Consider the following 25,716-nt stretch of genomic DNA (forward strand, 5'->3'; position numbering starts at 1 on the left):
GAGGAGCCTGGTGGGCTACAGTCCATGGGGTTGCAAAGATTCAGACATGACTGAGCGACTTCACTCACTCAACCCTTTAGTATTCCAGAAACAGGAGCTTGTTTCCTTATTACCTCATTTAATCAAGCCAGCTAAACCTTAGCTTGAAATAGAGGATGTATAACCTTGGGGAAGAACATGCTGACTTAGGTTTATGCTTAATAAGAGCACCACCTGCTGGCCTCGAAGAGCTCTGCTCTTTTGAGAGAGCTTGCCTAGACAACTAGCTATATCCATGAGGCTATTGCAACTTACCAGCAGGAGGAGGAAGTGAGCATGACTGAACACCATGAGAAAGTGTGCTTGAGAAAATGGTGGATCATGGAATGTCAGACTCTGGCGGGCCTGAAGCTAAAGTCTTCTTTTTGTTTGAGGAAATGGTAAACTAATGTTTCTTGTCATTGACCTGGTTAAGGGTCTGTACCCTCCTGTCTGATTAATACCACTTTAATGGCCATTGCCTATGCAGGTGTGAAATGTGTGGAGTCCTCTAGCTGAACTATTGTTCTCTTCCATTTTTATAACTCTTCCTTTGCTTACTTTCAGGTTCTCTATGTCTATTTTCAGAATTGTAGCTCTGTGTGGATCCCAGGTGTTATTACTCAGAGCATGAACTCAGACTAGCAGTTCCTAAGAGATCATTTTTGTTCACTGATTTTGGGGGATTTAACTGAATCTCTCTTCAGTTTTATATGAAAACTGCTAAAACACAGCAGACTTTTAGCAATGTATAGTAGCCCGAGTCCCATAAACAGTTTGTTATCCCTTACAGCTTATTCAGTGGGTTTTATGGGGAAGTTGCTCTTGGTTCTGCTTAATACCCACCTCCAGAGCACAAGGTAATGGTTTACATTTGTGCCAGTTTTTACTTCTGAGGATTTATATGGGGGGTGGGGTAAAGGTTAGCAGTGGAGTTTTAGTTGAAAAGTCATTAATTTAACGTGTTAAGAGTTGAGAGGCGCAGTAGTCATCTAGTCTAGCAATAACATAAATGTTTTTTCTCTCTTGTGCTTAGTGAGATTGATTTATAATTAGATTAATTAACTAATTATTTGAGACAGGTCTGAGGTCTTGGGGTACAACAGAGTGAGTACTGCCATGAGCCTGTGCCTCCAGCAGACAGAAGAGGTGAGAGAGTTAGAGCATGTGTGCTAGGATATTGCCAGCCCTGATCAGATCTTGCTGCCTCATTTTACAGATGAAGATGCTGGAGCCCAGCCAAGTGATTTGTTCTTGTTCTAGCCTCCTACTCAGTGATGGAACCAGGACCTGTGTCCAGGACTACTAATTTGCACTATAAAAGAGCGGGAGGAATAAAATCACTATGCTTTTGTAGTCCCATTAAACAGCCTATGCAGACTTCCCTCATGGTCCAGTGCTTAAGCCTGCACGCTCCCAATGCAGGGGGCATGGGTTCAGTTCCTGGTTGGAGAAGATCCCACATGCCATGTGGTATAGCTCCCCAAAAGACCAAATAAATAAGAAAAACCAGCCTTTGCCAAGTGGGAGTAACTCTCTTCTGTATCCCAGGAGATGTCCTGGGATATAGAAAAGGTGTTCCCCCACTTCTTGAGCCTTCTTTATACCTTTGAACTCAGCCCAGCTTTCAGAATTTCTGTAGACGGTGCTTTATTTCCAGTATACTTTTTCCCCAACCACACTGAGCAAAGAATTTTTAATTAATTAAAATTCCCCTAAATTTAATTAAATTTGATTAATACCTCTAAACTCTTAATTCTTTTGTGGGAGATTTTTTTTATTTTTTAACATTTGATCTTTGGGGTGTGGGATAATCAAGCCATTTTACTGAGGGGCTTGGGCGGGCTCTAAGGGCTAGGAGTACAGTGAGCTCTGATATCCTTGGCCTGGCTGAAAGCTGATTGATCATTTATTTTAAGGGTTATGATAGGTGAATTTGTTTTTAAGTGTGTAAAAGAAAGAATGATTATGGAAAAAAAATTCACGAGACCACTGTTCCCAGAGATGTGTCTTATTCTTTGAAGTGTCGTGAAATACATAGTCTGTGCTATAGGAAAGGGTTAAGTTTTGCTACAGTGCCGAACCCTTTTGAAAAATATTCTATACTCTCCACTTCCTTGGGAGTAATTTGAGAACTATTGGATTCCACCTCAGAATTAAACCCCTCCATTCTCTGGGTTTTCCTGGTGTCTCAGATGGTAAAGAATTTGCCTGCAGTACAAGAGATCCAGCTTTAATCCCTGGGTTGGGAAGGTCCCGTGGAGAATGCCATGGACAAAGGAGCCTGGCGGGCTGAAGTCTATGGGATCACAAAGAGTTGCACACGACTGAGCAGCTAACACACTTAAGCATTAATTCTTTGGGCCAAAGAATAATTTTATGCTGTAGTGGCTAAGAGTATGAGTTTTAGGATTTTACAGACTTGAGTTTGAATGTTGCTTGTTCCTTTCTAACCCCTAAAGGAGGAAATGGCAACCCAGTCCAGTATTCTTGCTTAGAAAATCCCATGAGCTGAGAGGAGCCTGACAGGCTGAAGTCAATGGGGTCTCAAAGAGTCAGACACGACTGAGCTTGTACAGTGTTAGTTATTAAACTGTGTAACCTTGACAGTTAATTCACCTTTCTAAATCTGTTTTCTATCATTAAAAGAAGCATAGTAATGCCTCATGGAATTGTTATGAAGGTGAAGTAATAGACAGCACCAGCCACAGTATAATGGGTTTTTTAAATGTTCACTCACCTCCCTCTTCTTTGCCCCCCCGCCCCCCCAGCGCTCTTAGTTCAGATTGAGCACATCCTCTACTCTCCCTGGGAGCCAGAACCCCATTAATCTTTGAAGTGAAGTGAAGTCGCTCAGTCATATCCGACTCTTTGTGACCCCATGGACTGTGGCCTACCACGCTCCTCCATCCATGGGATTTTCCAGGCAAGAGTACCGGAGTGTGTTGCCATTTCCTTCTCGAGCATCTTCCCGACCCAGGGAACGAACTCGGGTCTCCCGCATCGTAGGCAGACGCTTTAGCATCTGAGCCACCAGGGAAGTCCTATGTACATTAAATATAATAAATATTAAGCAATTCTGAAAAAACAAGGCATGCCAGAGGTTGTATTGATTTTTGAAAGATGGAAGGCAAGATAACTATAGAGAAATAAAACTAGAAAAAAGGAGCCCAAAGCCTATGCTTTTGAGTAAATTCTTGTCAGGTAGCAGCCGGTAGGGGGATGGTTCTATGCCCACACTGAAAAAGGACAGAAAAGCAGGAATGGGACCTGGGCATTTGGGTGATAGATCAGGATTTGTTCTGAATTACAGCTAGTTTAGATTTTAACCCTTTTCCATAATGCAGTATTGAGTATGGACTCAGGGACTGAGACTTTTGAGTATGTCTCAGGTGGTTAATGATTGATTCCCAGGAGGAACTGAGAACTAAAGTGAGATGTGCTGATCTTCAGATGTAAAAGGACCATGAGAAGTTTTTCAGAACCCTGAAGAAAGACCCACCTGTATCCCTGGTGGTGACGTTTCAGAATGAGACTAGAAAAGGAAAATGTAAAGTTCAGATTGCCACTAGAGGTTCTAGACAGAGTAATAGGGCAAGATGTAGAAATAAAGGCATACAGATTGGAAAGAAAGTAAAGCAGCATTTTGTAAATGATGTACTTGTAGAAAATTCTAAGGATTCCACAACAGCTAACAAAACTTAATAATAGATTTAAGAAGATCACAGGATATAGGCCACTATATTAAAAATTACTATATTCCTACATACTAGTAGTAAGCAATTATAAACAGCTTTTTAAAAGTGATAATGATGACATTATCATTTGTAAGTCATCAAAAATATGAAGTACTCAAAGAATCAATTTAACAAAATGTGTATAAGAACTGTACAATGAAAACCACCCAGTGCTGATGAGAGGAAATAAAAGAAAATGGAGAGAAATATCATGTTTGCAGATTGAAGGATTTGGTATTGGAGATCGCCCCAAATTGGCTGAGTCAATATAATATCACAAGTGTTTTTTTTTTCCCCCCACCAAAATCTTAAAAGAAGAAGCAGAGCACCTACAAATGATTGAGTCACATTCCATCTTACTGGTGACACTGTAGTAATAGCTTTAAGGATCTGAGAGAAAACTGGTTTTAATCTTGAAATGCTCTTTCTAAAGAAATTACTCAAACTCAAGTCCACATTCTTAGGAAAATAAAGGAAAGTAACAAAATGGAAAGATGCAAGAAAGAGTAGTGAACTCCCCCCAAAAAGGTAGAAGTTATAATTAAGACTAAAAGATTTAATTTGTAATATTTCAGTATTAGCTCATCCACTTAAAAACCTAGATAATCCCCAGATAGGGAGGTGGTGGGGATCTGGAGGAAGGAGGGAGAAATGATCGAGTTCTTATTAGGGAAAGATGCAGTGCCCAGTCCAGTGCCTGGTAAAGCAGCAGACAATTAACAGTTGTTGAAGGAATGTATGTCCTGATTAACTTTATGTTGAAAGAAAGAAATACCTTGAAATGTTTCAGTTTCCAGAAGAATAAGAACAGGATGTTTATCAGTCTTTCAAACCAGTAGAGTTTAACAGACATAGCGGAACACAGGAACAAAGGAAAGACCATTGTAGATGTTGGTTTTGTTTGGAACTGGAACATAAAAGGCAGCAGTGACTTCCCTGTGAGCAGAAGAGCGGGGCCTTCAGTGGGGTTCCAGTAAACAGATCTTCCCCGTAACAGTGTGTCTCCTTCGCAGTCATCCTACCACTGGGCACATAGGAGAAGGGTGTGAGGTGGGTCTCGCTCCCTGGAGAGCCGGAGCCCAGGGGTCTGGACTGATGGTGGCGTTTTGTGTTTCTTGCAGATGTTCCCACAGGCCTGCACTTCCAGAGCATGCTGAAATCTCAATGGCAGAACAAGCCTTTTGACAAAATCAAACCTCCAAAAAAGTTTTCACTTAAGCACAGAGCACCCATGCCAGGCAGTCTGCCAGATCCAACTCGTAAAGACAGGCACAAGTTGGTCAACTCCTTCCTAACAACAGCCAGTAAGTTTCAGGGGTCCGTAGAGTCCTCCAGTTACTTTTCTATTCCTCTGATGTTCTCAGGTTACTGGTGGGCATGGCAGTGTGATGGGGTTGGGAGAGACAGTTGACAGATGGAAGATCAGCCACAGTCGTCTTTCTGTTCATTTTGGATGCTCTGGGATGGACTGTGAAAGCTGTTGCAGACATCAGGTGTTCTGGGGCTCAGTGAACAGCCAAGTGGCATAGCATTGGGTGCATCTGTGGGCCGGCTGTCTTTTGTAGTCTGGAGTCACATTTTTCTCCAGTTGAGAGCCCGGTGGGCTCCCTGGCCTGTCCTGGCCAGTGTGTTGCTTGTTAGGAGCTTCAGTCCCAGAGGACTGTCCTGCTGCCCTGGGTGTCTGTCACTGACCTAGAGAGAACTCAAGAGCTTGGAACTCAAATAAGAAAAGGTTGAGAGAAGATATTTCACAGCTCTTTTTCTGTTCCCCTCTTCAGAGCTGTCCCATCACCAAACCCGGCCTGACAGGACCCACAGGCAGCACTTAGACGATGTGGGGGCCGTGCCTATGGTGGATCGAGCGACAGCGCCAAAAGCAGAGCGCTTGCTCAATCCGCCGCCACCTGTGCATGACCCAAACCACAGCAAAATGAGATTGCGAGACCATTCATCTGAGAGAAGTGAAGGTAGGGCCAGGCCCGGCACCTCCGCCTGCATTTGCACCTGCGCAGGGCTTTCTGGGGCAGCTGGGCTTCCTGTAACTGCCCCTAGCTGTGTCCTTCACTTGCTAGGAAGGCAGAGTAGAGGGGTCCGACCGCTTCTAAGTGTAGGTCACTCTTAACTGCTATAGCAACCTCTGCCACCCTGCCTCTCATCAGCCAGTTTGCTTCATCTTTTTATCCTTTAGGCTTAGAAAGCATTTTTGCCTTTACTGAGTATTGCTGGCCTTCCTAACTTGTGCTGGAAGTAGAGCAGATTGAGGTAGCCACGTATTTGTCTCTTCTGTTGACCTCTGCAGTGTTGAAGCATCACACGGACATGAGCAGTTCGAGCTACTTGGCGGCCACCCACCACCCACCACACAGTCCCTTGGTGCGACAGCTCTCCGCCTCCTCAGACACCTCTGCACCCACCAGCTCTAGCCCACAGGTCACAGCCAGCACGACTGTAAGTACCCTCGTGGAGTGGGCCGGACAGCCCCTCTGCAGTGACAGCTCCCTCCAGTCGGTCTGGAGGTCAGTGTGGAAAGAGGGTTGTGAGGGCCAGGGCAGTTATGAGGACTTAGCTTATCCTGACTTGTGTGTCTTTTTTAAGTCAAAGTGGTGCTATTTAATCCTCCATTACGTTGTTTTCCTTGAGTGTTCTTAGTAGAGATGGATCTGAGCTGAGCCAGCCATAGAAAGCTTGAGGCGGAGACAAACTCTTGGGTGATCTGTGACTATTCAAGATACACGGGACCAAGTTTCGCACAGAACTCCACAGTACCATGACTCTTAACTCTGTTGGCCTGAGAAATAAACATGAGAGGAGGGATGCAAAAGAGGGGTTTGTGGGCCTTAGAGACGTTTGATTTCCTTGTTTTTAGTCTCCTGGGGAGTGGAGCTGGAATGCTGGGAATAAACACTGGGTGCTTGGAAGGGAAGGTTGATGTGGAGCCTGTTTTTTAGGTGTGCAGAGCAGAATTACAGATCCAGCAGGCCACACTGGCAGGACTGACACGTGTGCTCGTAGTGGCCGGCTCTCTGGCTCCTGATCAGCTTTAGTAGTACCTACCACTCTCCACCCCGAAAGCAGTTTGCACGACCATCCCACACACACAGTCACGTTAATACTTCGATGTTTTCATTCCTCAGAATGTGCAGTACCTGCAGCTGCTTTGTGCCCACCAAAAGGGTCCTTCATATAGTAATCATCCTAATAATAATGGATGTAGTAATAACAGAATGCTGCTGCTGTAAATGTTTGCTGTGTCTGTGCTAGGTACATGGTGTGTTACCGTGTTCAACCGGTAACACCCGTTAAGGTGCAGGTGGTGTAGAAGATTCCCATTTTGTTGGCAGGAAAACTGAGGCTTTCCAAGGTTAAGTGAATAGCATAAGGTGAGGAGACCTGTCAGGGTTACAGTTGGGATTCCAACCCAGCGGTCTGGCCACAGAGTCAGCTGTCTTGGGTCATGCAGCCAGAGTGAGCCTGGGTTGGGGCACAGCGAAGGTGACTTAGGCAGGGGCTCTGATGCCCCTTCAGAGCTTACATGAAGAAACTTCAAAGCCAACAGAATGTGCTCACTAGGCTCTGCGATCAGGTGGGAATTCAGGTCGTTCTGTCTTTGTTCTTAAAAATCAGTCTTTCCCAGATGACCTTGTTCCCCCCGCACCTTAATCCCCTCCCACACCCATAGCAGGTAGTCTCTGCGGTAAGCCCAGGTATCCATTAGCAGGGATCTCAGAAAAACAAAGGATTTTACAGAGACAAATTGTGATGGAAGTCTTTTCTCAGATCCAGGACTTGGTGAAACTTCAGCGTTTTTTCACATGCCGCTTTGTCATGCCTGGAAAATGTAAACTTAGGCCTGAATCACTTGAAATTTTTACTTACTATCTAATGAACATCAATTTTGTACATACCACTGTGCTGACCCTTGAGCTCTCATTGCCAGTTTTTTTTGAAGAATCTGGATTTATTTAATAGCAGGAAGAGTGATAGGCCAGATAGTTAAGGTGAGAAGCTACAGGACACTGGAGAGGAGTCGGGGTGGGGGATGGGCTGTGTGCTCATGCTTGCTGCAGAAGCCACATGAGCCGATGGGTGCAGCAGAATCACCTCTGTGGTCTTTTTTTCTTCTTCTTGGACTCCCTGGATATTCTGATTTGATAGTTAGAAGAGATGGGGCCCTGAACCTATTTTTTCTCTTTTAAATATCATCTTGCACCTCACCGTCTGGCAGCCAGGTTTGGGAACCACTTCGCATTCTCATCACCTACCCTCCACCTCTGGTCCTAAATAGGAGAGAACATAGGTTAGATCGAGTGAGTGTCTTCTGGAATTGGGCCATCTGCGTTTGGGGTGGGGGTTGGGGCTCTTGAACCCCACAGCCCGCTCCTGTCTCCCTGCCTTGAAGGTACTGACAGCAGGCCCAAGGAGATTCAGGGAAAAGACATACCTGCTTCTGCCAGCAGTTTCACACTTGTTCTTGACCACGATCCAGGGAAAGCTGTCTATTGAGGTACACTTCCTACAGTGGGGTGTGTGAGTTCAGCAGACATGTGGCAGAGGCATGTGGTGGTGAGTCCACTGAACCTCAGCCAGGCAGGGCTCACAAGTCTCTTCAGCTGTTCTGGTCAGCCAGTTACCCTGAATTCGTGAAGTCAGTGACAGTCCGTTCTCATTGATAGCAGAGGAAACTGAGGTGAAAAAGACATTGTGATAACCCGAAATCACAGGTGGCAGCTGCTAAGATCCTGGCCTAAAGAATACTGCCTCTCAGCATTCTCTGAGAAGGTCTTGAAATGATCGGATGGATTGGTCATGGACCCCCTTCCAGGAACAGGAAATGGAGGGAAACAGCCTCTTCCCCCACCTCCTTCACTGACCCCTTCCCTCTGGGCTGGCCACACTTGTGGTTTGGGTCTGAATACCCCTTACTGACCCCTCCCTCTGGGCTGGCCATGCTGGTGCTTTGGGTTGAGCGCAGCCTCTGAGGTGCTAGCAGCTGTGTTGTCGCCATGGCAGCACTTTGTCATCCACTGTTTGCCTCTGGCCTCTCACAGCTCAGTTGCCAGTCTCTGTTTCAGGGCGGGGTGTTTGCTATCTGGGCACAGGCAGCCCTCGGACTTGCCCCTCCATCTAAGAAACCGTGCCCCTTGGCTCCCTGCTCAATTCCTCCTCCAGCCTCCCAGCTGCTGCAGAAGGCCCCGCCCTGCTCCCTGATATTGGATCCTTACTAAGTGTTCTTTCCCAGAAGTTTGATTTGAACTTCCTGTAGGAGCGAATCTCCTTTCTCCAAGAGTGTGAGCTCTACAGCCAAGGCCTCTTCATCCATTTCCCTCCATTCCTCTCCGTTGATACAGCTAGAACGCTCTCAGCTCTTTCCCTAAAAATAATAGCCAGAAAGGGGAAATCACATAAGGGTTCAACAGATGGTGGGCACAGATTTAGCTGAAGAGTTCAGATCGGCAAGAAGGAAGTGCTTTCATGGTAACCAAGGTTAGCAGATCCACTGAGCTCAGCCTCCCATGGGGCACCTTTCAGGATGGAAGAGTTCATCTTTTTAGTCCAGAGAGTTACCTCTAGGCTTAAGCATTGCCTTTTCCACCATGTGTCTGTGTCACAGAGATAAAAGGGGGGACACAGAAGGTTTTGGGGGGTGTTGTTAAAGATGTATGGAGTCTAAACTGTGGCAGTTGTCTCAAGGCGCCAGGATACCCTCTGTGAAACTGAATAGAGGTCTCCTTTCACGTGAGCACATGAATAAAGAGGGTGGCCAGTGAGACTTGTGAAGGGAAGGTCCTCCTCAGGTCCCACCTGGTATTTCTCCTAAGCTCATTGCTGGTGGGAGACCATCCCCACAGTACAGGCAGTTGCTGTCATCCCTGCTTGGGCCCTCCCCAGGGACCCAGATGCCTGGTTTTTGGTGATCCTGTTTTAAATCTCAGGTTTAGGATTTGATGTGTGTAGAATTGTTCCTCCCTTTTAAACTTGCCTTTGTCTTACAGCAGCCAGTAAGGAGGAGAAGGGGAGAGAGCTCCTTTGATATTAACAACATTGTCATCCCAATGTCTGTCGCTGCAACCACACGTGTAGAGAAGCTCCAGTACAAAGAAATCCTTACCCCCAGGTAGAAGCCCTGCACGACCAGCTCTGCTCTTTGGTCCCCCTGTTACTGCCATTTCCCTGTCCCTTAGTCACTGAGTTGTGGGGCCTAGCCTTGGCTTTTGTCATTAAGAGAAGGGATCAGAGTGAAATTATTATTTCTGTATATAATTTTCTTCATTATATGTGTGCCAGCCAGACCACAGGCCACAAACTGGCTATAGACATGTTTTGTTTGATGCATACAAATGTGTTTTAAAATACTGAATTTGTTGTCAGCATCAAAGCAAGATTCTACATAGGAATCTTTATTTTTAGCGTTTGTTGACAAATCAAACATTTGGGCAACCCTGTCTATGCATCCCCGTGTGGTAACAACCAATTGGTGCTGAGTAGCGTTGGTCCCCTTTAAACAGGTTCTTCTGCTTGAGTTTGTTGGTCCCCCAGCTCTGCTCCCACCCTCAGCCCACTTTCCCTGTTTCTGGCCCTTATGGGCTTCGGGTGTGAGGCCTCTGACGAAGAGAGTCCCCCAGGGCTGAAAAGGCCCAGTGAGAGCAGGTGGTGACCACTCGTTCCCTCACACATGTGTTTTTCTGGCCCGACTGCCTGCATTCTCACAATTCTGCCTTCTTCATCTTGCAGCTGGCGGGAGGTTGATCTTCGGTCTCTGAAGGGGAGTCCTGACGAAGAGAACGAGGAGGTAATGGCATGTTTGATCCTCTTGAGCACACACACTGCAGATACTTCAAGACCTGTGGGTGTCAAGTGGAGGCTTCGTTGTATTCTTGTCCTTACCAGGAAGAGCCTAGTATGCGGGGTCAGGGCTGGGTCAGGGGCAGCGGTGTGCTGCTTCTAGAACTGATCTACCCCCACTTAAACATGACTTCCTGGCAGAAAGAGGGGGTCCACAAAGGTGCTCTTTTGCAGATCGAGGACCTGTCTGACGCAGCCTTCGCCGCTCTGCATGCCAAATGTGAGGAGATGGAGAGGGCTCGGTGGCTGTGGACCACGAGTGTGCCACCTCAGCGGCGAGGCAGCAGGTGATGGGGGGAGGTGCAGGTCCCCAGGGCCTGTGGAGGGAGGGTTGGCAGGGAGCTCGGGCCCGAGCTGTGTCTGTGGGTTGTCACTTAGTTGCTCTTCGTATTCCTCACTGGCAGTGGTGGAGAATGCACAAGTTCCTTGGTGTTTGTTGGGACCAATGCGGGTAGAAGTAGTCAAAGGCTGGGTCCTCGCTGAGTGGTTACTGTCCAGTTATGACAAACTCTGGTGGTCCCAACTCCAGGATTAGGCCATCTGGGAGGTTGGAGGCTGATCGGGGCGTGTGGTGATGGGATTGGAGGAGCTTTGGCAGCCTCCGAACCAGCTCACCTTCTGCAGACAGTGGGGCGTGCACAGCTCTGTGGTCCTGCTTGGCTCGGGGAAACTGTCCTGCCCTCCCTCCTTTAATATCACAGTGAGCAGCCCTCAGGGCGCTCAAGCAGAAGGGTTTAGGGCTCTTGTTTTTGCTTTTTGCCCATAGCGTGTGCCTGCCTCTGTGCACAGTGACAGGGGAAGCGAGGGTTTGTGGTTCCAAGGAGCGAACTGCTGGTGTCCGTCTGCCTCAGCTCTGCTGGTCAGGAGGCTTTTGTCATGCATGACATGCCATGCCGCTTTTTTTGGCATGACAAAAGCCTGCCACCTTCCTAACCCCCAAAACAAATGTACAAGAAACCCTGTCACCAGACACTCAGATTGCTCTTCTTGGGGTACAGGTCTTACCGGTCATCAGATGGACGGACAACACCCCAACTGGGCAGTGCCAACCCCTCCACCCCCCAGCCCGCCTCCCCGGACGTCAGCAGCAGTCACTCCTTGTCGGAGTTCTCCCATGGGCAGTCCCCCAGGAGCCCTATTAGCCCGGAGCTGCACTCGGCCCCCCTCACTCCCGTGGCTCGGGACCCCCTCCGACACCTGGCCAGCGAGGACACGCGCTGTTCCACACCAGAGCTGGGGCTGGACGAGCAGGTGAGCAGCAGTGCCTTTCCATGGGTTCGAGGGCGGCAGGTGGGGCAGGTGGGGGGATGGTACCTGCTCAAGGTGGACTTTGAATTTATGGACCACCCCCTCCATCCCCAGTTTGAAGGGGACAAGGGACTGGACTTGAAGTTGACCTTCTGAAGGTGCCGTGGAACACTGGCCCTTGTTACAAGGGTGCCCACTCTGAGAACCCTCCCCAAGCCTGCCCCAGAGCTCACAGACCTGGGGCCGGGCCTCACCATGGCATCTTGTCTGCCCACAGTCCGTCCAGCCGTGGGAGCGGCGGACCTTCCCCCTGGCGTACAGCCCCCAGGCGGAGAGTGAGGACCAACTGGATGCACAGGAGCGGGCGTCCCGCTGCACTCGGCGCACCTCGGGCAGCAAGACTGGCCGGGAGACAGAGGCGGCGCCCACCTCACCTCCTGTCGTTCCCCTCAAGAGTCGGCATCTGACGGCCACAGTCACAGCTCAGCGTCCAACTCACAGATGAGTGGGACATGAGAATCGAAACAGACTCACTAACTATTGGCATTAAAGCTTCAGAAATCTCTGCGTTTGATATTCAAACATCATATGCCGAAAATTTTCACAGTTTTTAGTGAATTTAAGGAATTTAGATTCTACTTTGGTATTTTTTTTTCTTGTTTTGATTTTTGTTCTGTTTTGGTTTCCATGTTTTCTTGTCACATGCCTGAGCACTTCCTCCAGTTGGCAAACAGAAGTTCAGGATAAGAGCCTGCTGGCCTGAGCCTGGCACCTCCTCTGCACTGTTGAATCACTGGACTTAGCCATGTGGGATGGTCACCCCTCTCCTTCGCCCCAGTGGGCAGGGTGGGACAGCCAGGTGGGCAGAGGGGAAGGACTCTCCAGCTCAGTGTCGCCCCCTGAGGTGAGGGTTGGGGAGAGCAGTGTGCTCTGGGCTCTCGCTGGCCCGCCCCTCTGTGGCTTGGCTCAGCTCTGGCCGCCCCCCCAGCTGGGTCCCCTTGGTCGACTGTGCTGGAGCACCCCAACCAGAGCCTCTTGACCGGCCCTGCCAGCTGTTCCCACTCAGCCCTCAGCTGACAGAATGGCCTCCCCTTGTCCCCCAGATCTTGGAGACCTACCAGGGTTTCCTCTGCATTCAGTCATCCCTGTCTTGACTCCTTAACTGCAGTAACCTGGCTGCAGCTGCTTGGATCCCCATCCTTCCCAGTCCCCTCATCTGCTCCCCCACACCAGACGCACACCCACACATGTGGTCCTTCCCCTTGGAACGTTTTTCCCACTTACCCTGGTCTGTGAAGGTGCAGGGTCTTCCCGCTCCTCTGACTCTAGGGAGGCTGGAAAATGAGCAGCCATCGCCCCTCTGTAATCGTTTTCACTGATGGGGTCATTCGGAGTCATTTGGTCCTATCCCCCTCCTCTGCCAGTCCGGTTCCTTGTCGGTGTCTGTCCGCCTTTCCTCTCTCGAGCCCCTTTGCCTGTGGAACACTGTCTGGTCCTTGCTGTGGTTCCTGTCACTCCCCGTCACCCCCTGTTTTAACCGTGTGCCTGTCTCATCTAGGATCACATCACCAAAAGGGGGGCAATAAGGACTTTTTTTTTTTTTGGCGCCATTTTGTAATCGTATAAAAATAGTAGACAAACTGCTTAATGTTGGGGTTTTTTCACAATTTTCAACATTAGTGATTTTTTTTTTTTGATTCTGTTTGCAAGTTAAAGGGTTTGTCATTGTTTCTTTAAAAAAACAATAATGCACCATATCCCTATGCATAAAGTGCTTCTATTTATAAGGTTGAAAATTCTGAATAACCCTTTTAGCATTGTAAAAAAAAAAAAAACAAAATCAAAAATGGAAAAAAAAAACTTGTATTTTGTAAATATTTTCTTTTCCTGCTTTGAGCTGTGTATTGGCAGCGAAACATGTAGCTGTCTTTGTTCTATAGAAATGCTTTTCTTCAGAGAAGCTGATCTTTGTTAATGTCTTGATTCTGTTCGCAAAGCACAGACTAGTGCTTAAAAAAAAAAAAAAAGGAAGGAAAAATTGAAAAAAATAATAAAAAAAGTTACAGAACGTAGTATGCCAGGCCTTTCTTGTCACTGGACATGGTAATAGTGGTGGTAAGGACCTGCCCTGCTGGGGGAGTTGCTCTGACTGGCGCTGAACCTTGGGAAGACTCCATGCCATCTTCTGGGCACAGGCGGGCTCCTCTGACAGTCACCAGAGGGGGATGTGGGTTTTCATGGGTGTAGGGGGTAAGAGATGTCAGGAGGAAAGGTGGTGGTGGTTGGATGTAAGTAATTGACCCGTTGCTTTTTTTTTTTAAGGTTTTTTTTTTTGGCTGCGCTGTGTCTCCATTGTGGTATGCAGGCTTTTCATTTCTATACTCGGGCTTTAATGTTCTACCTCTAATGAGGCCAGCTGGCAGTGTGGCTTTTTTTTTTTTTCTTTTTAAATCTATTCTAAATTGCTCTCTAGGATTCCCAGGTGGCTCAGTGACAAAGAATCCACCTGCCGATGCAGGAGACATGGGTTCATTCTTGATCCGGGAAGATTCCACATGCCAAGTGGCAACTAAGCCCGTGCACCACAACTACTGAAGCCTGAGCAGCACCCTGGAGCCAGTGCTCTGCAACAAGAGAAGCCACTGCAGGAGGCCCCTGCGCAGCAATGAAGACCCAGCACAGCCAGAAATAATAAAATTATAAGAAAATAAATTGCTCTCTAGTGGAGATTTCACATCTCGCTTTTGACCGCTAGGGTTGAGATCACTGAGGATTTAATATACTTTGCACAGAGCCTGAGCTGGTTCTCAGCAGCTTTCTTCTGAGGAAAGAAGAAAAGTTTTGATTTTCTTTGTAGAAGATAAGTAAGTGGGCGGGCCTGGTTCTCTCGCTGCTTCCTTTTTCCCTTTTCACAGCAATCAGGTTGACACAGCCAGTGAAGCTGCCTGAGTGTTATATATATATATAAATTTTTTTCTTACCCCAATTCTGAAGCAGCATTTCTCTTTGGCTGCCCTGTTGCTGCTTCTGTAGTTAGCAGTTAAGATCTGCTGTACTTAAGCTTCTGTCTACAATGGCTAAAGCATGTCAGGAAAAGCTGAGAAAAGTGATAATTTGTTTTGAAACTGTGTGAAAAAATCAAAGGCCTGAGCATTATGACCTTGACATAATCACTAAGGAACAATAATTAATACGATGGGTTCTGCTCTGCTTTTCTTTTCCTCTGTAGCCTCACTAGGGGCTATTTGGGATCCCTAATTGAGATCTAGCACTCTCCATCTGAGATGAGGCTCGAAGGAGAGCAGCTCTGATCCTGGAAGGAACCAGAGCCCCTCATTCCACTGACTGGCCCAGTGTCCTGCTTTATCCCCAGGCCTCTCCACTCATTTCCAGGGATCAAAAGAGCTCGCAGAGCTAGCCTTGCCTTCTCAGGTCTGAATATAGTGGTTTGGGTCTTAGAGGCTGAGCCTTGTGAACTGAGCCACAAGGGTATTTATTGCCCTTTGTGTTGGACCAGGATGGTTTGCCAGCACCAGAGTGAGAAAATCAACGAAATGAACAAGCCTGAGTCCTTTCACCTTCAGGGCCCCAGAGCCAGCTGGTATATCCTCACATCCAGGTTTCAACAGTATTGTCATTTCCTGAGCTAAGTTCCCAAAGGCTGGGAAGGGACTTAGAAATTGTAACATCGTTTTCTGGTCCTTTAAATCCATACACAAAGGCCATATTTAATCAGAGTAATAACTTTATTTTCCAAATTCACTTTTACAGCAACAGTCAGTGTAAATCATTTGTTAAAACACACAATACACGATATGGACATTCACAGACAGGAAGCTAAGCTAAGATGGTTTCATGTCCCTCCCCCCACCCTCAAAATTAACAAAGAAATCATGGGACTTGCAAGTGCCAGAAATTGTCCTGCCCCACACTGCAAATTCACGGGGCTCAGTCCGGTAGGAGGTGAGACAGTGTCGGTGCCCAGGATAAACCCTTTTCAAAACTGAAACCAGAAGTCTCTTGAAGCCACACTTCTGTAGAGAGAACAAGCCGATGACCTCCACCTCTGCCCTCATCCCTGCCTCTCTGCTGTCCTCGGAGGACAGAGATCAAAGGGTGACGAGATCTTAGCAACTGTTAGAAGTTCAGACTGTGTGTCTGGAGCTGGTGGGAAAGGTGACACGGAGGTGCCAATAACTTTGAGGAAAGGATGCCTCAAAGCGGCTTTGGGAGGCAGGATTGTGGGCTTGGGACCCTGCAAAAGGGCAGCAGGACAGAGCAACCATATCTCAATTCCTCCACAAACCCCAACCCCGGGAAGGAGAACTAGCTGGCAGCCTGCGGCACCTGTCAGTGGAAAGGCGAAATCCCAAGGGACTTCTGGCACCCGTGGTTGAAATCACGAAGAAAAGGGTTACTAGGCTTTGGACTACTGCACCCCTTTGCCCAGTGGTTTAACTATCTTACAGTTTCCTCCCCCCTCCCCCCTCGAACACAACAAGCAATCGCAAACAGGATACGGTCTCACCACTGAAGTCAATTTAAATGGAATTATTGATAAAGTGAGTGGAGAGCTTGAGGGGACCAGGTGGAAGAGGGACACCGACTTCGGAGGAAACGGGGGTAGGGGTGTGCCAGCTCTGGGGGGATTGTCCTCATTTAAGGTTACAAGCCAGCATCCCTTCGCAGACTCCCTGCCAGCAACTGACCTGATCACCTAAACCACGATCTTCAGGCTGATCCCAACACAGGCGATTCCAGAGCCCTCTGGGAAGGAAGTACTCGGAAAGCCAGACACAAGACTGCAAGGAGGGGTGCAAGGAATGCGGCCAAAATCGGTGGCAGTAAGGAAGGAGGGGCCACATCTCACATCTTTACACCATGTTTCCTCCCCCTTCAGAACGCTTCCAAGACCAGCTGGGACTCAGAGGACCGAGGAGAGCCTCGCGGGGGGACGTGATCCCAAGCATGGAATGCTCTGATTGTAAATGGAGCAGCCAGCCCTAGACTCCGGCCCTCCCAGCCCCACAGGCTTGCCTTTGACTGTCCTTACACCACAAGTGGCAGGCCTGGACCGAGGCTGAGATTTCCTTTAAACAGCAGATTTTGACAAAGGCTGCTTCCCTTGTCCCCATGGCAGGAGAGGGTCAGCAAGTGTCTTCTGACTTGTCACCGCATCAGGAAGCTGGGGGCCCCTGGGGCTGGTCGTTCATCCCAGGCCCTGCTATGACCGTACGGGCCCTGGGTGGGCGGCTGGACCATCCTTCCTGAGGGAGAGCTTGGAGCTGAGGGGTGGGCTGCAGACCTTGCCCCAGTGGGCACTCGTGATGCAGGGAACTGTCCAACCCTCTCTCCGGGCTGCTATGGGGCTTCTCTGGGGCCATCTTCACCGCAAGACATGTGCCCTCTGCCTGACAGAAGGGAGCCCCGGGTCAGGGCGGGGGGACCGGAGCTGCTGTCCTTTCCTGGGCTTCAGGTGTTCACAGCCGAGGGCTCCCCAGTGTCAGGAGCTGGTCTCTGTTGGGTCCCCGATGCTGACGGAAATCTTTCATCAACTGGGAGAGCCACATGGGCCTTCTGGATCTGAGTCCCCGCTGTGGGGTGAGAAGACACCTAGGACTCCCACGAGGGCGGGTTAGAAACCTCTTTACAAGCATTTCAAGATACATGCGTCCTTTTTTTTTTTCTTTTCACTATCATAGTCACTCTGGTGAATCCAAGCATAAACAGACAAATCAGACTACAAGGCGACAGGGTGTGGACGGGGAGGGGAGGGCGACATCTATGTATATGTTCAGCTGCTCCAGGACAGACCACCCTGCTTCCCGCTGGGACACGGCGGGGAAGAACCAGTTCCGAGGGGGCACGTTTCCCTTTACCGGGTGCGGAGGGCTGATGACACAGACTTGGGGTCGAGCAGCGGCTGGGCTCCAAGCGGCTGGCAGTCACAAGCTGGGGCAGAAGTGGGGGACAACGGGGGCGTGGTCCTGCCCTGGGGGCGTAGTCCGGCCCTGGGGGCCTTGCCCACCTGCCCCAGTGCCATGGCAGGCATCCGGGACGGCCAGCCTGCTGCCAGCTCGGCACTGGACGGGGACCGGGCCCAGACAAGGCATGAACATCCAGGGTCACTGCGAACCCCACCCTGGCTTGCGACTGTGATGGCGGTGGGGGCAGGGAACTGAGTAAGGTCGTGAGGGTCATTGTGAGGGACACAGCTGGATGCCTATAACTCAGAGAGATGGAGTTTCCCGGTGTCCGGACCTCGCCCTCCTTGACTTCCTCCTTGTTATAGAGCAGGTGTCGCCCCATCGGAACAATGACCATTACCGAGAAGGGGTGGGTGGCGAGGCAGGGAACTCGGGACAGCGTGACGTAGTGAGGGGACAGGCAGTGACCAGGCTCCGCACGGCAGACACACAGGCGTGGCGGGGGCAGACGCAGGGCTGCATGGCCGTGGGAAGGAGGAGAGGTTCAGGACCGGAGGCCCAGGCTTGGAAACAGGCAGGTGCTCTCAAGAGGCACAAGTCCTTACAAAGAGAACTGGTTAGCCCTAAGTTCCAGATCTGTGAGGTGGCCAAAAACGCGGCTGCAGTTCCCACCTTCAGAACTCAGTAAATCGGGGGTTCCAGGGGGCGGAGGGAAGCCCCTCAGCTCAGGAGCCCCCACCCACCCTGCGAGAAGCAAGGAAGAGGCCAGCGCTCGGTGGTCTTTTCCAAGGAGGTGACCCACACGACGTCCTTCCCATCACCTTCCTTCTGCCCCGTCCCTTCTCCCGGCAGAGGGTAGGCCTCCGCCGGCCCAGAGCCCCAAGAACGGGACGCCGCTTGGTCCGAGGCTGCGGCGGGCGGTGGCGGCTGTGCCCTGCCCGCGGCCCTCCAGGCCGGCCCCAGCGTCCCCGCCCCCCACAGGCCCCTTCCGCTTCCCGCCCCGCCCCCTGCCCAGCCCCGCCCACCCCGTCCTGCTCCGAAGGCGCCCCATGCGCCTGTGGCTCCACCAATGTGCCAAGTTTCAAGCCCCTTGTTGCCACTGCTGCCTCGGGGACACCCCCAGAATGGGGCACCCCCCCAGGCCTGGAGAGCCCCCGGAAGCAGCTTTCAGAGCCTCCCTTCTCCCTCTTCCACTCAGAGGGGGAAAAAAAAAGAATCAAAGTAACTGCCCAAGCAAATTCTGGGTGGGACCCTCTTTTGGAGTGTTTTTAAAAATACTTTATTAGGACTGGCCCACCCATCAATTTGGAAAGCTGAAGTTGGCTCTGTTCCGGTCACTGATTTGGAAGCCCCGAGCCAGAGCTGAGCGACAAGCAGGTTAGTGATTAACCGATGAACCGATCTGTGAGGAGCAGCTGGGGGAGGGCAGAGGGCGAAGGGCCAGAGCATTATTCTTTTTTTTTCCACACTCTCTCACTCTCTTCTCTCCACGATTATTGACCGCCCCGGGGCCTGATCACAAACCCTGCTTGGCCAGGGAGGCGGACACCTCGTCAGCGAGGGTGGCGAGCTGCGGCGAGTCCACCATGTCGATGCTGCCGGTGGAGGACACGTTGCTGAGGTGCCGGGGGGATGTGTCCCCCGACACCACGGGTGACTTGTACACGATCTCCGCCCCGTGGTCGGTCTTGGCTTTGGCGTTCTCGCGGAAGGTCAGCTTGTGGGTTTCGATCTGTAAGAGAAGAGCAGGCAGGCTAAGAAGGAGAGCCGGGTCGGGTGACCGCCCACTGGCCTTGGGCGGGAGGGAGCCGTGGTGGCCACGGCGGCTTCATGGCTGCCCAGCAGCTAAGCTGCAGCGTCCTAGCCACCTGCCAGCCAGCTTCCCAGGCCCCCTGTCCAGAAGCAGTGACCATTGTGGGTTTTTTGTGCACCCTTCTAGGAATGGCCCACACATGCAAACATGTATGTGTGAGAAAAAAAATACATATACAAGTACATATATGTATATGTATAAATACATAGACATATACATGTACATACTACATATGGCACCAGTATCCACATGCTTTGCACTCTACCTTGCATTGTCCCTATTGCTCCCTCACTGCTTGTTGAGGCTGTGTGCTTTCCCATGGCAGCAGATGTACCAAAATGTATCTACTCCCCTGTGGGTAGATATTTAGGCTGTTCCAACCTTTGCTCTCACAGACAATGCTGTGTGAAGAATGTTGAATAACCTTGTACTCACATCATTTCAGGTATGTACTGGGTCTCCTACAAGTGGGACTGCTAGTAGGTCAAAAGGCATGTGCATTTCGCGTTGCCAGACTGCAGATGAAAGTGTGGAAAGAGAGGCTGCAGGAGATACAGGGAGGGGCCCAGATCCCCAGCCATCCAGCTTTGAGCCGAACACATTCCTCCCCTTTGCAAATGACTGATGAACCCTAGAGGTGGCAGCTGCTGTAGGCAGCGCTGGCAGGTGTACCAGAAAACATGATGCAACGGAGCCCTGATCAAAGCAGCGTGTTGTTCTGAAATATACTCACAGCTCATACAGCTCATTATCAAAAAAGCAAACAACTCAGTCAAAACTTTGGCAGATGATCTAAAAAGACATTTCTCTAAAGAAGACAAGGATGGCCAGAAAGCACGTGAAAAGGTGCTCAACATTGCTAATTATTAGAGAAATGCAAGTCAAAAACCACACGCGGTATCGCCTCACTCCAGTTATAACGGCCATCACCAAAAAGTCTACAGGGAAGAGTTGCCATATGACCCAGCAGTCCTATGTCCACAGCAGCACTATTCACAGTCGCCGAAACATGGGAACAACCTCACTGTCCACTGACAAATGAATAGATAAAGAAGATGTGAGAATGGAATTCAGCCACAAAAAGAATGAAATATTGCCATTTGCAGCAACAGGGATGCAACTAGAGATTATCATTCTAAGTGAAGTAAGTCAGAAAGAGACAAACACTATATATCATTTGTATATGGAATCTAAAACATGGCACAAATAAACCCATCTACAAAACAAAAACAGACTCACAGACACAGAGATCAGACTTGTGGTTACCAAGAGGGTGTCGGAGATGGATGGACTGGGAGTTTGGGATTAGCAGATGCAAACTAGTATATATAGAATGGATAAACAACAAGGTCCTTCTGTATGGCATAGGGAATTCTATTCAGCATCCTGCGATAAACCATAATGGAAAGGAATACAAAAAAAAAAAAAAGGATGTATGTATATAACTGAGTCATTTTGCTATACAGCATAGGTTGGCACAACACCATAAATAAATGATACTGCAAAAAAAAAAAAAACTTTAAAAAAAGATACAAATGAACTTATTTCCAAAATAGAAAGAGACTCACAGACAGAAAACAAACTTGTGGTTACCAAAGGGGCAAGGGGAAGGGGGATAAATCAGAAGGTTAGGATTAACACATACCCTAGTACATATAAAATAGATAAGCAATAAGAACCTATTGTCTAGCACAGGGAACTAACGCTACTCAATACTTTGCAATAACCTATAAAGGAAAAGAATCCAAAAAAGAATATATGTAGGTATGTATACCTAAATCTCTGCTCTACACATGAAACTAACACAACACTCTAAATCAGCTAGACTTCAATTTAAAAATAAAGAAAAAAGTAAGTAGAGCATCCTTGACCCGGAGGTCTTAGCTCCAAAGGATACCTGGAAAGCTCAGAAGCAGACAGTTTCGCTGGAGATGCCAAGCAGTACATAGTTATTCTCTCCTGATGAGCTCTGAAGTGATGGACACAGTACTCCTCAACCTTTTGGCGGTCTTAGGATCTCCTTGGGGGCTTCCCAGGTGGCGCTAGTGATAAAGGGTCTGCCTGCCAATGCAGGAGACTTGAGAGACACAGGTTCGATCCCTAGATCAGAAAGATCCCCTGGAGGAGGGCACGGGAACCCACTCCAGTATTCTTGCCTGGACAAAGAAGCCTGGTGGGCTACAGTCCAGAGTCATAAAGAGTCAGACATGACTGAAGTGACTTAGCACAAACCCAAGACCTTCATGAGCATCTGGTGAGACCAGGAAGATGTGTACACCTGCCTGCCTGCTCTCACACACATATGACAACTTCCCACAAGTTCAGAAGTCCCGGGATCCCAAGAAAAGAGCCCCTATTGTAGGGGCATTTGAATGTAAAGAAAAATCAGGCTCCCATCTAAGCTATATGCTTATTTTGGGTGACTGCTTTGAAAAAAGGACTCTTCCTTATTACTGTAACTGAAAGACCATTTTGACGTACGTTTATGTTCTTAAGAAAAATGTGACAGCCTCCTGGGAACATCCCCAAACTCCCCAAGGTGAAAGAAGCTCGGGTGGCGGGGTTCCTGCACTCCACCGCTTGTCAGCAGTGTTGCTCATCACAGCAGGAAATGGGACTGAACACGAGGAAACCCTCTGGGACCAGGACAGTGTCTTCCGGGCAGTGGGCAGGGCCCTCCCTTTCTGAGGCATCACAGAGATGAGTGAAAACAGAAGTCAAGACCTGGATTTGCATCTAACTCGTGTTGGTTGATGACTACAGAGCTCCAGGCACCCTCCTGGACCTTACCTCACCCTGGTCTCTGGGACAGGGATGTTTCTGTCTGTTTTGCTGAAGATGAACCTAAGGCTGAGAGGGCTTGCAGAGCTTCCGGGGGACATGCCTCCAAGCAGAGTCAAGCCCAGAGCTTTCCCCCAGAAAGAGAAGTTTCCAGAGTCAGGGGCAGAGGCCTTCCTTCACCCGGAATCACCAACACCCAGACCTGCCCACTCATTCCATATATAATCAGTCAGACTCTCCCAGGTGGGAAGGCAGTTTCATTAAGCTCCCCAGGGCAGGGAGGTCCTGTGTTAAACAGGGCGGGGCAGCGATGGAGACAAGCTGGCCTTTTGCAAAAAAACCCTCTCATTTCCCTGGGTCTCACTTCTGATGGAGACCCAGGCACCCTGTATGTAAAAGCGTGATGGTCAGGGAGAGCTGTGGGGAGCCAGGACCCCAGCCTCGCCTCAGCCTTCGCGGGACTCCATCTCTGGTCATCGGTGCCAACCGCTGCTTTAAGCACACACAGTGCAGCCGAGTGCCGCTCAGAAACCACGCGGTCAGGCTTTCACCACAAAGGCGGGGTGTGTCTGTCAGTCCAGACCAGAGGAGGAGGAGGTGGTGGGCGGGATTGGGGGAGTGGGGGGACTGCATGGGGACCCCAGCTCCCGCCAAGCTTGGCCCAGCTGCCACTTCGACTAGCGGGGCCCTTTGCACCGCACCGCTGGGCTGGGTCTTGGTTTCTGTGCTGGGACGGCCCTTCTCTCTCCGCCCTCCTCAGTCAGCTGCTGGGAGGCACTGAAGACTGGAACACGAACCACCTGCAGAACTTCAGGGCAGGCGTGGGCAGGAAACCCCAGAGGGCATTTTGCTGAATTTATGAAGTGAAAAAGCGCCGCCACAAAACAGAATTCAGTGATGAGCCCAGAGGGAGGCACTGGGGTTCCCCAGCCCCCACTGCACACAGACATCCAGACCCAGGGCTTCTAGGAACCATGGGGAACACCCAGGGTCTCGGTCCAGTGGCCTCCTCATGGACACCTGCAGAGGCTTTGTTGAAACCTGGATTCCAGCATCACTGTTTGGCTCTAACTGCCTAGTGACCTATTTAGAAAATTAGGTCATGTTCCCATGACTGGCTCTTGGTGACTGAGGCTGGCTTTGGCAATGGCTACTTCCTTTTGGGGGTGCTGGCCAACCACAGGGCCGAGGGCAGTAGCTCTCACCTTTAACTGCACTGAAGAGTCACCTGGGGGCTTTAAAAGCTCCACTCCAGGTACCCAGATGGCTCCTGAGACAAACTAGTCCAAATCTCCAAGGTGGGGCCTGGCATCAAGGCTGTTAAAGCTCCCAAGGACGGCAAAGGGCAGCCCAGGTGGAGCCCCGCAAGTAGCTGAGAATCCACATCAAACCAGTCAACACGGGACCCTCAGCTCTCCTGCTCTGAGACACTGGACTCTGTTACAGCCTCTGCCCCACCCCTTTACCTTTTTATTCCCTCCGCCAGGGACGTGTGTGATGTTATCCAGGGACCCAATCTTCGACTGGACTCTATCCTTGAAGTCCAGCTTCTCAGATTTTACTTCCACTTGGCCACCTCCTGGAACACAGCACACAAAGAGCGCCGAGCCTTGAGTGAGGGCTAAGCCAGTGACCGCATGCAGACGCTGACCTTGAGGAGGAGCTAAGACCAGCTTTTATTTAGAGTGTGATTTGGAACAAGTAGGTCCTTCCAAAGGGCTTGAAAACAATTTGCTTCATCTTCATTTTTTTCTTTTTATCTCACTAATCAGGGTGTACATCAAATATCTACTCAGCAAACTCTTCCTCCTTAGTGCAAAGGTAAAGGACAGCTCAGTTCAAGAGAGATTATTCTAAATTCTAAATTGGTCAGCTTCCAAGGAGTTGAGCCTTTCTATGCCAACATCCTGTAAGACCTTGGAATTAAACTGAAGGGCAAAAATGCACCCTTCATAAGGAAGGGCCCTGACATTTTCTCCCTCCTCAGACACTTGATGCCTTGTCCAAATGTGGGAGACACGACCTGAGGAAGAGATGAACCACATTACTTTCTTTGGAAGGATAAAACCCCTCAACAAAATTGCTCCACAGTGTGATGGGATGGTGGCCCCAGGAGAGGCAGAGAGACTCAACTCCCCGAAAATGTCCAAGACAGAAAATAATGACATTCTAGACTGCACTTCGGACCATCTCTCTTCCTGCAGTAATGTAATGGTTCAAGCCCCGGAGAGGACCTAAGGGAGAAGCCCTGCTCTGGACTCTCAGGCAAGAGTTAGAATCTAGATCTGGGCTCTCCAAGATGGTAGCCAGTGGCTACGTAAATTTTATTTATTTTTAAATTTTAATTTAATTTTTTTGGCTGCACCGCACAGCTTGTGGGATCTTAGCTCCCAGATCAGGGAATGAACCTGGGACCGGCAGTGAAAGTGCCAAGACCTAACCTTTGGACCGCCATGGAATTTCTCAAATTTAATTACATAAAACTGATTCATTTTCTCAGCTGCACCGGCCGCATTTCAAATGCTCAACAGCCGCATATGGTGAGTGGCTACCACAGTGAACAGGACAGGTACAGAACGTTTCCACTGTTGCAGAAAGAGCTACAGGCAGCGCCAGTTTCTGCATGGCATGAGATGGAGAGGGGAAGGGTGCGCACGGAGAGTTCCACAGTATCATTTCGGCGGGGACATGGCCATGACCCAGGAGTCCAATGTTGTAGCTGGAGCAGTGGGTGAAATGTCCCTCCTCTTGGCTGAGGACCAAACTGGGGACCAAATCCACGGAGCCAGTCTTCGGGGGCCGGATCAGGTCCTTCCCCAGCTTCAGAGGCCCTGTGCGCAGCCCGCTTGGAGGGCCGCGGGTCAGAGTTTAGCTCACCATCTGCCCTCCCTTCTTACCTTGTCTTGGGCAGCCTGGTCCCGCTCTGGAGCTACACACAGAGCCACACCTCCCAGGCCCCAGCAAGCTCCACCCCCAACACTCTCCTTGATGGCCCATCCCATCCATCCTTCCCAGCCACTTCCGGAGAAGGCCCCGCCCCGGCCGGCCCCGCCCCCTGACCACCCCGCCCCGTCTTGCCTTCTACAAGGGCTACCTGGCTTATGATGGATGTTGCCTAATGAGCCACACTTGGAGGTCACCTTACTCAGATCCACTGGTTTGTAGACTATTTGCACCTGGAGGGGAGAGAGAACGAGAGAGAGTAAAACAGGATTGATTTTGCTGGGAGTGAAACAATGAAAATCAGCAGGCCCTGCTCGGACAGCATTTCCGGTCTGCCACGAGGAACTAGCACTGATAGGAAAATGTGTTGGAATTCTGCCAACCCTGCCCTGGGAGTGAAATAAAT

At 49.7% G+C, this 25,716-nt stretch overlaps 2 protein-coding genes across 19 annotated transcripts in view; one reads left to right on the plus strand and one right to left on the minus strand.

Moving 5' to 3' along the window:
* Nucleotides 1-13,918, plus strand: part of KANSL1 (KAT8 regulatory NSL complex subunit 1) — a 168,694-nt gene extending 154,776 nt beyond the window's left edge. For 4 of the 5 annotated variants that reach the window (XM_040245039.1, XM_040245038.1, XM_040245041.1 and 1 more), the window contains 8 exons: nucleotides 4,877-5,059; nucleotides 5,534-5,722; nucleotides 6,055-6,203; nucleotides 9,749-9,870; nucleotides 10,488-10,545; nucleotides 10,773-10,885; nucleotides 11,597-11,849; nucleotides 12,124-13,918. In XM_040245039.1, the coding sequence (XP_040100973.1) occupies nucleotides 4,877-5,059; nucleotides 5,534-5,722; nucleotides 6,055-6,203; nucleotides 9,749-9,870; nucleotides 10,488-10,545; nucleotides 10,773-10,885; nucleotides 11,597-11,849; nucleotides 12,124-12,351 (1,295 nt within the window). In that variant the 3' untranslated portion in view covers nucleotides 12,352-13,918. The remainder of the gene's footprint in view (nucleotides 1-4,876; nucleotides 5,060-5,533; nucleotides 5,723-6,054; nucleotides 6,204-9,748; nucleotides 9,871-10,487; nucleotides 10,546-10,772; nucleotides 10,886-11,596; nucleotides 11,850-12,123) is intronic. The other variant, XM_040245042.1, reaches the window with a different exon arrangement.
* Nucleotides 13,919-14,825: 907 nt separating this feature from the next.
* The window catches only part of MAPT (microtubule associated protein tau), a 122,591-nt gene continuing 111,700 nt past the window's right edge, over nucleotides 14,826-25,716 (minus strand). For 11 of the 14 annotated variants that reach the window (XM_040245048.1, XM_040245047.1, XM_040245049.1 and 8 more), the window contains 3 exons: nucleotides 25,462-25,543; nucleotides 23,834-23,946; nucleotides 17,522-19,505 (listed from right to left, as the gene is read on the minus strand). In XM_040245048.1, coding sequence (XP_040100982.1) covers nucleotides 19,290-19,505; nucleotides 23,834-23,946; nucleotides 25,462-25,543 — 411 coding nt within the window. In that variant the 3' untranslated portion in view covers nucleotides 17,522-19,289. Of the gene's footprint in view, nucleotides 19,506-23,833; nucleotides 23,947-25,461; nucleotides 25,544-25,716 lie in introns of all 14 variants that reach the window. The other 3 variants (XM_040245057.1, XM_040245055.1, XM_040245054.1) reach the window with 1 other exon arrangement.

This window comes from Oryx dammah, unplaced genomic scaffold, assembly GCF_014754425.2.
Source record: "Oryx dammah isolate SB20612 unplaced genomic scaffold, SCBI_Odam_1.1 HiC_scaffold_8, whole genome shotgun sequence".
NCBI classification, from domain to species: Eukaryota; Metazoa; Chordata; class Mammalia; order Artiodactyla; family Bovidae; genus Oryx; species Oryx dammah.